At 37.6% G+C, this 13,865-nt stretch overlaps 1 protein-coding gene across 5 annotated transcripts in view; it reads right to left on the bottom strand.

Moving 5' to 3' along the window:
- Nucleotides 1-13,865, bottom strand: part of LOC145663171 (heterogeneous nuclear ribonucleoprotein F-like) — a 75,878-nt gene that overhangs the window by 6,728 nt on the left and 55,285 nt on the right. For 3 of the 5 annotated variants that reach the window (XM_081729503.1, XM_081729500.1, XM_081729504.1), the window contains exon 10: nucleotides 12,811-12,903. In XM_081729503.1, the coding sequence (XP_081585629.1) occupies nucleotides 12,811-12,903 (93 nt within the window). Of the gene's footprint in view, nucleotides 1-3,629; nucleotides 3,725-12,810; nucleotides 12,904-13,865 lie in introns of all 5 variants that reach the window. The other 2 variants (XM_081729502.1, XM_081729501.1) reach the window with 2 other exon arrangements.

The raw sequence follows: 13,865 nt of genomic DNA, 5'->3' as shown, positions 1-13,865 counted from the left end.
TTAATTCATATTTTAAAGAACTAAACAAAATAACACATACCAAGTCAATACAGGAAAAAAGTAAAAATCTACGAAAAAATCCCATCTCTTGAGTCCTCCTTTGGAGATCTTTGCAACAGGTCACGTTGCTCTTCTCGAAACATACGGAGATTTTACAAGATGCAATCAGAGGTAAATGTTAAATATGTGTGGATTTCCTTCTCTGATCGAACTACATACAGTATCAGTTCAAAATTATATTTTATTTTTTTTATTATTCTGTTTAGCATCGCTGATCTGATGGCACAGTACGGTTTCGTCATTTGAAGAGAAATGTTTAGAAAAGATACAAATAAGCTTGCAACATGATACAAAATTTAACTATTCTCACATAATACGTAACTCGAAACAAACACTACCAGAAAATTTAAAATTAAGAATGAACAACGTAAAACTAAAACTATTTTTATCGAAACAAAAATACATTTGCCTGTAGACTTCTTTCTTTGCTAATTTTGATTTAGATCGTTTCATTGATAATGCTTATATGTAATATACTTTACGAACAGTTGTTCATAAAATCACATATTTAAAAGATTATATATGGAAATATGTAATTTCAATTTTCAAAATAATAAAAAAAGCAAAGAACAATATCTAAAGCTGACCTTCATAGCGGTCTAATACTCCCAGTAGTATGAAACAAAATGTCACTCCGATATTGTTTGTCATATGATCATTCGTAAACTATTACGTCATAATAGGGAAGGTATAACACTATTCCGTCAGTTCTACACTATTACAAAAGTCAAATTTTATTATCTGTGCTCCAGATGCTCACATTTCTACAATCAAACTATCAATTTTAGATCGAAATTTCCTAGTTCTTGAAACATACAAGATGTGGAAAACGTTACAATAATAATAATTACTAACTTACCTAAATAATATTCCTTTTGTGTGTTTTACAGCCAATATTTTAAGTACTTCCCGGGGGCACAACCTCCAATGCTTAGGTTTAGAACAGTCATGCGCAACAACCGGTTCGCTGAGCCCTTTTATCCGGCCCGCATGACGCGTTATTGAAAATGAATTTCTTACGTAATCTCTGAGAATGAGCTGAAAGTTCTTCTTGGATAACTGATGTCCGCCTTGAAAATATCCTCCGCGTTGGAACATGCAGTGTAGAGTGTACTACCAAATATTGGCAGACTGGTCCACTAAAATGGTAAACAGATCTTCTGCTTTTTCTTTAGTATGTAAATATTTTGGTTACCGTTATAACAGTTTTTATGTTCTTGCAATATTAGTGTACGACGAATGATTTTATAAATTTAATATGGCTATTCGATTCTTGTGAAAAATGTTGTACATTGTCTCGTACGGCCCTCGACGCCAGTAAGTCCTGTGTGGCTGGCCCACTCCTTGTTCCAACTTGCACATCCCTGGTTTAGAATTTCTTCTTTACTAGTCTTCACAGTATCCATACCAACAATGGTGTATATAAAAATATTTACAATATACTATAATTTTGTTAATGTACTTATCAAACTTTCTTGTAATCTTCTATAATAAATACTGTTCTCTCCCCAACCGATGGATGGTTAAATTCCTATATGTACAATGTTGTCAAACTAACACTTGCAAATTCATGTTCATTTTACAATCTTTAATATTATTTTAGTGATATAGTTGGTACTGAACATTGTCGGTTGGGAGATACGAGGGAAGGTCCCAAAATAAATTTCCCCTCTCATTTTCCCCAGGAAAGCAAACAGCAACGAGGCAAAAAAAAGAGCGGTTGCACGCGCCAAAACTCAGACATAAGTGGGTATCTTTCGCCTGGCATCCTGCCCGTCGCAGTGCCTGCGCAAAGCGGAGATTAGTCTTTCAATCTGAGCCTGGCAGCTATGGGACACGCACGGGGTGTTCTTGCTGGAGGTTGGAACCATCACTGCTGCGCGGTGCTGTCATACCCTGTCGAAATTGAAGACGATTCGGAACGGCCCTCTCACATCTGGTGTTCTGTTAGAAGACAATGCGAGACCACACTCAACGACGGCAACTCAAAACCATATTGCAACTCTTGGGTGGGAGCGCTTTCCCTTCTGCCATACAGTGATCTCGAACCCAGTGACTTCTATTTGTTTCCGGCTTTGAAGAAGACTCTCGGCGGCAGATGCTTTGGAGCAATGCTAAAGTCACAAAAGCTGTTCGGCGCTTCTTCCGTATGGAGAGTCCTGAATGTTTCCTGGAAGGATTTTTGAAGCTTAGAGACCGGTATGACAAAGGTCACAATGTACGTGGTACTTACATGGAAAAATAAAGGTACGTCTGTTCTTTAATGTCACATGCATCCCCACCTCTATCCACAGTCGTCTGGAGAAACTTATTTTCGGACTCCACTTCATATTTAAATGTAACTACATTTACCGTAGATTACAAGGATAAGATTACAAAAAAGTGATTACTTGTTAGTACACTAACCAAATTAAACTATTATTATAGACATTTTTATAAACACCACTGTTACAGACACTATTTGAAGACAGCATAGAAAAGATTCTTAGCCTAAGCTCTGAAGATAAGTGCCTGCCCAAAAGCACTTGAAATATTGGCTGTAACACACATGAAAGGAATATTACTTAGGTGAGCTAGCAGTTAAGACAGATATTTTACGTTTTCTGTTGAGATCTGAATCTAGTTATGACGCTTCTGAATCTTTGATACAACTAAGCTATAAATTTACTACGTACTACTTCAGATGCGCCTGAAAATCTTTAATCACATTACTCTTAGTACTACATTATAATAATAAAAAAAAATAATCCCAAACTATTAATAAAAGTAACTTTTTAATGGGATTGTAGATATTTTGAAGAATTTACGCTCCTCGGAAAATAATATCGGAGTTACAGAAAAATTTCTGGCTCAAAAACATCACACTCCACTTCCACACGATTCACGGATCCACTTACTATACACGGCTGACAATATGCTAATAGCGCTTTTACATTCTCACATATAGCCTCTGGATTATTCGTAATCTCTGGGGACCCGATTCAGCCTACGAAACTTCCACGAACAGATTCAAATAAAGTTTGGTATCCCAAAAATTTTATTCGCCACGAGAATTTCAAGGTGTCAGGAAACCGTTGCTGCAGATATTTTAAGAAATGTGTCACATAAAATCAAATTCTACAACGAAGTATTAACTTAATCGGGCATATTTTTAAAAGAAAAAAAAATCAAGCAAAAGCAAGTGCACCACTGCAACAGAGCGGGAAAAAATTGCGCTTAAGAAAAAATAAAGTTTTAAGAAAGCACTGCCAAAGAATTAAAAAAAGGTCAAGAGTTAGGGAAAAATAATTTCATCTTAAAGTTGCACAATCTTTTTCCTGTTTTTCAGTGATAAAGAGCAGTACATCAGATCAATATTTAATAGTACTCCGCGTAGTGCACATTACAATTTTAATAATAACCGAATTAATACTTATTTGGAATTTATTTGTATCTCTTATCAGTAAAATTCCTAAAAATTATTTAATCTATTGAAATACATTATTTAAAGAATACTTGTCTATATTATCAATCTTAAACCCTCCCCACTAATTCTGTAGCTTAGTAAATTTTTAAATGAGACCATATACCCACTGTTAAAACATTTCTGGTTCAGAATGTTTATGTTAGAACCATTTCCCTGAAAGTCGTCCAGAGAGAGACGAGCTGTATCCCATCCTTAGACCTGGAAAAACGAGAACGCTCAACAACTTAGAAGCAAGTTCGTTATTACTAACATTACTTATAAATCGAACTAAACTGAATGAAGGTAATAAACGAATATTAAATCTACATTAATTCACGCAATAAGCCTCTAGTAATAATTATTTTTCCCCACAAATTAATTGATCCTCTGATATAGGAATCATCACCTACTGAATAAATTCAGTACGAAAATTTGTTTCGTATTAATTTCGGGATTCATGTACATGGCCCAATACTATGAGTAAAATTATTTTCATATTGGCGACCACTGGATATATACTAAAGGGGAGTTAATTCTCTACGGTAATGAATTTACAATACAAATCAAACCCATATCCAATTTTCCCGCAGTAGTAATAACACACAATAAAAGGATAGACAAATAATACAAGACATTTTTACTACTTCTTGGTAGCCTTTGACAAAACCTTCAAATACAAACTCAAATTACTCAATACTAAAAGAAACTAAAATGTGTTAACATTTGCATACATTACCGACTTTCTATTATTGTAAGCAACATTGTAAGCAATATCAAGCAGAGCAATAAAATGTGTACACTAAGCAGAATGAGGTGTAGAATAAATTATATGTTGTACAAATAATCGAGATATTACACGAACTAATATTTCTGGTACGAAAAGCACGTGCACATACATACACAGATATACATACGCCCTGAGTTAGAACCCTATATCACAAAAAAACAAACTAAAAAAAAAAGTTGATATACAACACAAAGGAGTATATATCGTGTGCTCTAAAAATAGCGCCCACGGACCACACAGCATTATTATACAGTACAAGTCAAAATAAAGCAATATATATATATATATATATATATATATATATACAGATGGTGATCAGAAAAATGGAAACACCTGAACGAAATTGCAACTTACCAGATTAATAAAGTGTTGGTCCACCTTTCGCCTACAGAACAGCCTTGATGCGACGTGGAATGGAGGCATAGAGGTCATGAATGGTAGCAAGTGGAATTTTACACCATTCCTCGTGCAGGGTATCGGCCAGTTCTGTGAGAGAGGATGGAGGTGGAAATCGTCGCCGGAGTCGTGTTTCCAAGACGGACCACAGATGTTCAATTATGTTGAGATCTGGGGATTGGGCGGGCCAGGGGAGGTGTTGAACTTCATCCCGATGTTCCTCAAACCACGCTGCAACAACGCCAGTTGTGTGAATGGGTGCATTATCATCCTGGAAGATGGCGTTATTGTCCGGGAACAACATCCGGACCATAGGATGCAAGTGGTCTCCTAAAATTGCGACATAATCGTTGGCAGTGATTCGTCCGCTAAGTGTGACCACTGAGCCCAATGAAAACCATGATATTGCGGCCCACAGCATGACCGAGCCGACGCCATGTTTCACAGTTGGGCGGAGACACTGCAGATCATAAACTTCTTTGGGCGTTCTTCACACATCAACACGGCCCGTGGTTGGGAATAGGGTAAAGGATTACTCATCCGACCATATCACATGTTTACAGTCCTCAACGGTCCAAGTTGCATGGTTGCGGCACCATTTGCGGCGTGCGAAAGCGTTATGGTCCCTGATGAGCGGTTTGGCCCGTGCAACACGACCCCGTAAGTTCATGTCATGTAATTCGCGGCGGACTGCGATTGTCGAAACAGGGTGGGGGAGGTGCTGATTGAGTTCCTCCGTCACTTGCTCCGCAGTGGTACGACGGTTCTGCGTGACAATGCGCTTTAATACCCGGCATGACCTGTCACTCATGATTTTCTTCCGCCCACTGTCCCGCTTCCCGGATGTGGTTTTCCCGTGTGTTGTGTAGGCCGTCATCACCTTCGACACTGTCCCACGCGACGCACCTAACACAGTAGCCACTGCCGTCACACTCACTCCACATAACCGCGCACTAACAATTTGCACTCTTTGAAAATCTGAGAGGTCTCCCATTTTACACTACCTCCGTCTGCTGCAGCCACTGGACACTGCTGTTCCACTGCGCCTGACGTAGTATGGAGACCGACCTAACACACCACCACCAGCGATCCGGCGCTGCGGGCGGCACGACACCACTGCCAACCCATACATCTGACGTGTTGCCAACTACAGGTGTTTCCATCACCAGTGTTTTTCTGATCACCATCTGTATATATATATATATATATATATATATATATATATGAAGTTGATATAAATTGACGCTGGCATCACTTATTAGTGTAGCAACCAATGTAACTGCTTGATCGATTCGTAGAATAATGTTAATAGTTTCAAGTTACTCTGCAACGGTGCCACATAGTGAAATTTTGATTCCCCATACTGAAGGAGGCCCCGGAGGGTATACCATCATACATTTTTGCTTTATCTTGACCTGTAGAACAGTGTTCTGTGGTCTAAAGGCGCCATTTTTAGAATACCTCATATGTATTCCCCGTAACAACTTGAAGACACGAAGGGGGCCGCGGTGGCTCAGTGGTAGAGCATTCACCTCTGGTGCTTGGGGTCCCGGGTTCGATCCCAGCCCCCGCCAAGTGAACTTTGTGGTGGACAAACACCGTGTGCGTGGGTTTTCTCGGGGTTCTCCCATTTCCTCCCACTTTCTTCATTCCACCATTTCATTCATTACTCATCATCACCGTCTCCTTTAGCCTAACCGGCATAACCTTGGACGTAAAACTCAAAGATTTCATTTCATTTCATTTGAAGACACGAAGAATCTAACAGTACCAAAAGCCAAGAGTATCTCAAGATGAAACAATGTAATACTCAACATCAGACGACATACTTTCGTTGCTATCTATTCTTCTACGTGTAATAAGTAAGCACAATGCACGATAGAAGAAAAATCTTCCAGACTAGCTTTCTTCTTTTAAATCTTTTTTAGCCCAGTAAAATTAGACTGACTTCGCAAAAAATTCCAAACTCGATTTTTGTAGAGAGTTTTATTTTAATATTCTCAGCATATCCTGAGGAACACCTACATTTTTTTTCTTTCTTATCTCTTAAGTACTCGCGCGGGGTGTACACAGACCCCCAAACAGGTAAATTTTGTGTTGCTAGCCAGAAGTCCTGATGAAAAAGTATAATAATATATCTCAAAACGAGTACAAAAAATCTAATTGCAGCAAATATTTTTAAAAACATGTTTAAAATTATGCTATATTGTCTTAATTATTTTTTAAAAAATTTTCTTATTGTGAAAAAAAAAATATCGATTTGGGGGTCTATTGGACCCCAGCGCGAGTACTGCTGTCACAAAAAAGGGCGCGAATACTTACGGGTTAAAAGGGAATGAGTTCTAGTTCTTAGCAATTATCTCCAAAATTACTAATTTTTTGAGCAAAACTGTTACAAGAACAAGAAAGGTGCTTACACTTTCATACAATGAATCGTTTCAAAGATATAGAATGAATCATATCTTAACAGAAACAGCGCACTCCACTATAATAAACAATAGAATTTTGAAGTGTATAAAAATTACATTAAAAATTTCTACTATTTAAAGTGAGTGAAAATATCTCCAGAAGAAATTAACTTACAGATTGTAATATTTACGTTTCTAAACCCTCGAGTGACCATGATGGGCAGATGGCTGGCACACAAAGAAAAAGGCATTTAAAGTATCTCCAGGCTTCCAAAAAGTTATTTGGAATTGAAGTTAAGCTCTGAAGACTGAGGGGGATGATTATTAACAATAGCATAGAACCCATTTAGAAACTTTCGTTATCTGCTTCTGATCAATTAACTGTACTTAAATCATGTGAAGATATGTCCGGTGAAAACCTACTTCGAAACGATATATATCAGGGCTGTCCAAATGGCGGCCCGCGGGCCGCATGCGGCCCGCCAAGCCATTTTCTGCGGCCCACAAAGCTTTCATGGTTTACGATTGTTATAACTGTTAATATTTTATTTTATATTCATTCATTCTTTTAATGTTTCCACTCTTCTTTCGGAATAAGGCATCCATTTAGCGCTTCTATACAACAAAAAGGCGCGGGTACCCATGGCAACACTGGAGTCGGTAATGTAATCGTTGCTGAAAGGGACGATTACTTCAATGAACGAATATATATTTGATCTAACTTTTTAAATCAGACCCTTTCTTCCTCGAACTTTGCCTAGAAGCCATAGCGCGTAAGAAATACACCACTTCTTGTGATAAACGCAATTTAGCATACTTTCCAAGTTGCAATCGTCTGACATTAGATTTTGAAAATGAAGCATTTTATTTTTCTGAGTTCTGTAGAGACATCGAGAGTGTCACGAATGGATTTAATGCAAGATTCTCAGATTTTGACAAACTAAAACACGACATTGCATTATTTACTAATCCATTGACAATAGACATCGAAGAACAACCTCCAAACTTACAGCTCGAACTTTGTGACCTTCAGACTGACCCATTCTTTCAGACAAGAACAAAGAAAGGAGTAGATTTTTCAGGCTACTTTCTAACAAACGTTTCCCTAACATTTGTGAGCTGTGTCGGAAAATAGTGTCAATTTTGGTAGTACTTATCTGTGTGAAAGTGCATTTTCCACCATGAAAGTTGTAAAGAATCGCTCCAGAAGCTGCCTTGGAGATCCTTCTCTTTTACATCTTCTGCGGGTTACATCTTTTACAACAAGAGGAATGGATGTAGATACCCCAGTCCTTGTAAACGCAGCTAGTCACCCTCATTAGTCACATTGAATAGGTATGTAATATTTCAAATATATTTTTCTATATTTTTCTTGTGGTGTAATAATAATAATAATAATAATAATTATTATTATTATTATTAGCTGCGGCCCTCCACCTTACTAGTAAAGACGGTTATGGCCCTCAGGCCCATTATAATTGGACACCACTGATATATATCATATCATCCCTTTCCTATTAGAAATTTTGAAGTATAGTGAAGACACCGTGAATCCAAGATGGCTACCTTGATGGCACTATACAGTAACAGATGCTGCTTTACCTATATTATCTCTATCCAAGATACATAATCCCACTCCACTCCCTCTAGACGTTCCAAATGTACCAGGTATCTTTACCTCATACTGTATACGAAGTTGCTTCATAGTCAAACTTTGACCGTTTGACCATGGTAATTTGACTACTCGCATCTGCGTATCCTGGACGAAGTGTTCATTTCACAGGAACGATGGAGTGAGGCGACTACGAGAATCGCATTGCAATCATAGACCTACACAAGGTAGGTATGCCACCACCACCACGGATCTTCGCCTACCCGAAACTTCTCCAAATCAGTGAATAATTTGTCTACTGCACCATCCAGCGTTACAATAAAACAGGAAGTGTCAATTACCGGCAGCGTAGTAGCGAACCACGTATAGCAAAGACACCATAGGCAATTAAAGCCGTAGCTGCAAGGATTCGGCGAAATCCCGTCAAGACTCAATCAATGATGTCCCGAGAGATGTCCATTTCAAGACCAACCGTATCACGAGTGCTCAATATGAACCTGCGACTCAACAGCCTACGAACGACGTACAAGTCACTTCCTGACTGTATGTCCAGAGTGGTAAAAACCAAACTTCTCCGCAAGCGTTACGCAGGAAATAGTCACAGGACAATTCTCTTTTCCGACGAGAAGCTAATCACAAGTGAGCAGTCCAATGCTCAAAATGACCATGTGTACGCTTCATCAGAGCAAGCCGCTGAACGTATTTCCAGGGTGAAAAGGTCTCATCACAATCAGTGTTAGTCATGGTGTAGTGGAATGTGAGCAAGCTACATTTTGTGAAAAGGGATGAAGACATCGACTGCCATGTACTGAACCACAGCGTTGGCACCCAATGTGAAACCTTCCCCATGTTCCCCAACAAACAGGATTCTGGTCCTGCGCACAAGGCATGGTCAACGTCTCAGTTAATCATATCAGACGGACCCTTCTTGCAGCTCGGATCTGAACCCGGTCGACTACAAACTGTGGTCGGTGCTTCAATCAAATGACCAGCAAGAAGGGATAACCTAATGTGGATTTTAAGAAGAGAGTGGGTTCAAGGCAGCCCGCCACTTTCCCATCGACACTGTTGTACCGAGTGGACCGCCGACTCCGGGCCTGCATCCAGACTCAAGGTGGAAACTTTGAAGTGATTGGTGCTCTTCATGCTCCAAACTTACATCTATCATCTTGCAAAAGGATATCAATATATCGTCAACACTGTGTCTATTTCATTTTTAAACCTCTGACAGTATTTATGAAATCTCAAGTTACTGTAAATGCATTTAAAACTTGAGGTCGCTTGTGACACCATTTTATTTCACATTCAATTGAATTCCTTTCTCATGGTCTGATAGGGAACAATTGTAGGGTGTGAAACTAAGAAAACTTTGGAAATCGAAAAATAAGGACTACTCTTTATTTATTTTATATAGCAACTTCACTGTGCCTTTTACTCAAAAACTATTGAGTCGTCGAGGAAACAAAAAAGAAGTCTTCATGATCTTTTCCGACTAGAACTTTACACATTAAGTTTTCTCGTAACTATTTTCCTAGAAGAAAGAAAAAAATAATTCTCGAGATAACTGCACACAACTAGAAGTCACATCCGTACAAACCCAAGACTCAAACAGGGTGTCTACAAAAATTCCAAAATGAAATTTCGTGACCTTTTCTTTACCCAATCATAAAATTTCCTAACATTTTCAAGAGCGAATTTGGGTGCGAATTAGGCCGAATCTTCATCCATGCGATAGAAACGTACTTTGCGATTTGGTAGCGTCTAAAGGCCGACCATAAACATTTTTGGTGGTAAATTTTGACGTTTTACAGAACAAAATTTTCTAATCTGTACTTACATTTGCACAGTTAAAAAAAAAAAAATCGTGACCCAAATGCTAAATTTCGTGACTTTGATGACCGTTTTCTGATTTCGTGACATTCGTGACTTTCGTGACCGATAGACACCCTGTCAAATCAAGATTGCTTTTTAGGATATGCTGAGGACATCAAAATAAAGGTCTCAACACAAATAAAGCTTGGTCGGAATCTTTGCAAAGTTTTTGCCAGTTTTTTTTTTCTTCCTGGATCATTTGGAATAAATGTCAGTAATTCTCTATTAAGCTTATCCCTTTTTTCTTATTACAACGAAAACTATTTTTTTTTTTTTCGAGATATTGTAAAAGTACCATGAATTAAGTGTTCGCTCATAGTGAGAAAGTATCGAAGCAGCCAATCACTTTGGTGTTGAACTAATGTTTGTAGGTAATAAACACGTTAATTCGTCTGGAAAACGTATTCCAAAGCATTTCATCTATACTGCAAGATGATTATAATTCATTTATTTTATAATCAAAAGAAGTCAAGATTTTAGTTTTCAGTGATTTCAAAAACGTTATTAACCCTTTTAAAAATCACGGATTCTTTAAGAAAATTTTACTTTCACTTAGGAGGCTGCTCTTTTTCTCTAATTACTTAAGATTCATGATTTGTACTTCACTCTCTAAGACTACAATATTTTCCAATGTTGTTGTTGTTGATTTTAGTTTAGCGTCCCTTTCAGCAGCGAGGCTATATGAGACGTGGACCTACTGATTAACGTGGAATCCGAACCACATGAGCTCCCGCCGGGAATCGAACCCGGGTCTCCCACGCCAAAGGCGCGTACGCTAACCGCTTAGCCACGGAGGAGCTCATATTTTCCAATGAGTCTATTCACATGCCTCGAGACAAATTCGTGGGAATTATCTTGGTAAATATGTTGTTTACAACTGTACGACCCTGGAGGTTGACCAGGGTCATGTACGCTAAAAATATTAGGTGCCAGAACTAATTTTTGCTGTTGCTTAATAGAGATCAGTGTTCTCTATTTCAACAAAGCGAAAAGTGACATTAGACGTGTACAATAATAATAATTTCTTCGTACTTTCTGCTTTTATTAAGAAATCTGCTACTGAAATTACTTGGAAGATTATGTTGATTTTTAGGTTAGCTTCCATTTCAGCAGCGAGGCTATGTGGGATGTGGAATTACTGATTAATGTGGAATCCGAACCATGAGCTCCCGCCAGGAATCGAACCCGGGTCTCCCATGCCACAAGCGCGTATGCTAACCGGTTAGTCATGGAGGAGCTCAAATTACTTGGAAGAGATTGGTAGAAGATTATAAAAAACGTAGTGACAAAGTGTGTCTTGGTCCGCCGAAAACAATTTGCAAAATATACAATTAAAGGCATTACTGGAAGAAGATTCATCTCACAAGCTTAAAGAATTGTTTGAAACCAGGGTTGTTGGAATTTTCCCGTTTTTTTTTTTTTGATAAAAAAAAAACAAAAAAAAATTAAACGCAAAAAAGCCCACATAAAAAAATATACTTCAAAACATGAACTGAAATAATAATCTTAATGTGTTACTGTCTTTAATCGTACTTATTAGTATGTTCCTAGTATCAGAATTGGCTTAAAATGGTGTTTCTATCACCAGAACAGAGTACCATTACAAACAAAAAAGGTTTGGAAATCATGCATATCGAATGTTTGCACTCAAATACGCTGTAACTGTACAGTGTACGACTGTAATCTATTATATACTGCTGATCATAATCACAATTGGGAGAAATACAGTGTATCTATTGCTACTTTCAACAACTAAATCAGAGGTGCATATTTTATATCAGTGATGGTCAACTTAATCCCCTGCAGGCAACAACTGCTTAGGTGATTGAATGTAGATAATATATTTTCTGAATCTTGTTCTATTCTACTGCTTGTTTCATTTGTCTAAGGAAGTTTTAGGGTACGAGCTACGAAACGTCAAAAATTACTCCATGAAATCTGCTTTTTTGAGAGAAGGACGGAGGAAAGAAAAATGGCCCATTACAAAAAGCCTTACTCTGCACAACAAATTTGTTAAGCAAAACGTTAAAAAAAAAAAAAAAAAAAAAAAAAAAAAATCGAAGTATATTATGATGCCAGTTAGACACTTCCTGTTACGCAGTTAAAAAGGAACGAATAACACTTTTGCGCCATCACTGACTTCCATCATTTCGAACTAAGGCACGAAGCTCAAGCTGGAAATACTTCTCTGAGTGAACAGTCAACTATTCTTAAGGTTAGCCCTAAATACCTGAATCAAATCCACGGCCTCTTGAATTGAATGCAGACGACCTTCCACCTAAACCTCCCGAGAGACCAAGACGTGGATTGGAAAGTGAATCTCCTGAGAAAAGAGAAAATTTTATTTTATATATATATATATATATATATATATATATATATATATATATATGACAATATGACAACATCGAAGTTTTCATTTTACTTAACTTGATGAAGTACAAAATCTTAAAAGGAAATTTGGATCTAGCTTCACGTGTGAATAAAAAACCACTAACATTTGATCAAAGTGAAATATTAACTTACACCCATCAATAAAGACACGGTACAAGCAACTGGTTTCACTCATTTTTAGAACCTAAGTTCTCGATTCAACAGGCCTAATTACTGCGAAATTAAAATACGGCTAATTTTACAGTAATTATGCGATATCTTCAAATAGATAAAAGATAATCGAAATGTGGAATAAGAGCTCGCTAGACAATATTATTTTGCATGAGGTACCGTTTTCACGAGTCACCGAGTAGCTTTCCGTTTGCAGCCATTTATAAACGTTAAAATAAATGACGATTTTCTGAATGGCTGGAAATCGAAAGGAGATAAGTGAGTTGTGATAAATGTATTTCATGTAAAATATTTTCTAGGGAGCTCTTGTTCCATTTTTCAATTATCTTTTACCTATTTGAAGATATCACATAATTACTGTCAAATTAGCTGTATTTTAATTTCGCCGTGATGGGGTCCTCTTTAAGTTATTATACTGTACTTATGCAAAGCTTTTTTCCAGTCTACAGATTCACAAATTCTACAATTTATACTCGTACATTGCACAATAACTTATCTCCCACACTATTTAACAAGTTAGTTCTTTTTATTAAAATATTATAATATAGTTGAAGGGTAAGGGGAAAAAGCAAGGAATGTTGCTTTAACGGGTGCTTTGTCCTCTCTGTTGGTGACTGTTGGTACTATTTGACTGTATATGCATGCATGCGTAGATGTAGAAATGTCCATGTAAAACGGAGAAAAGATTTAACTATCCCTATTCATTTTATACAGCTTTCC

The sequence above is a fragment of the Thermobia domestica genome, chromosome 10 (genome assembly GCF_964235325.1).
Source record: "Thermobia domestica chromosome 10, izTheDome1.hap1.1, whole genome shotgun sequence".
In the NCBI taxonomy this organism is placed as follows: Eukaryota; Metazoa; Arthropoda; class Insecta; order Zygentoma; family Lepismatidae; genus Thermobia; species Thermobia domestica.
Note: the sequence above shows the minus strand (reverse complement) of the source record. Positions and strands in the feature narration are given on the sequence as shown.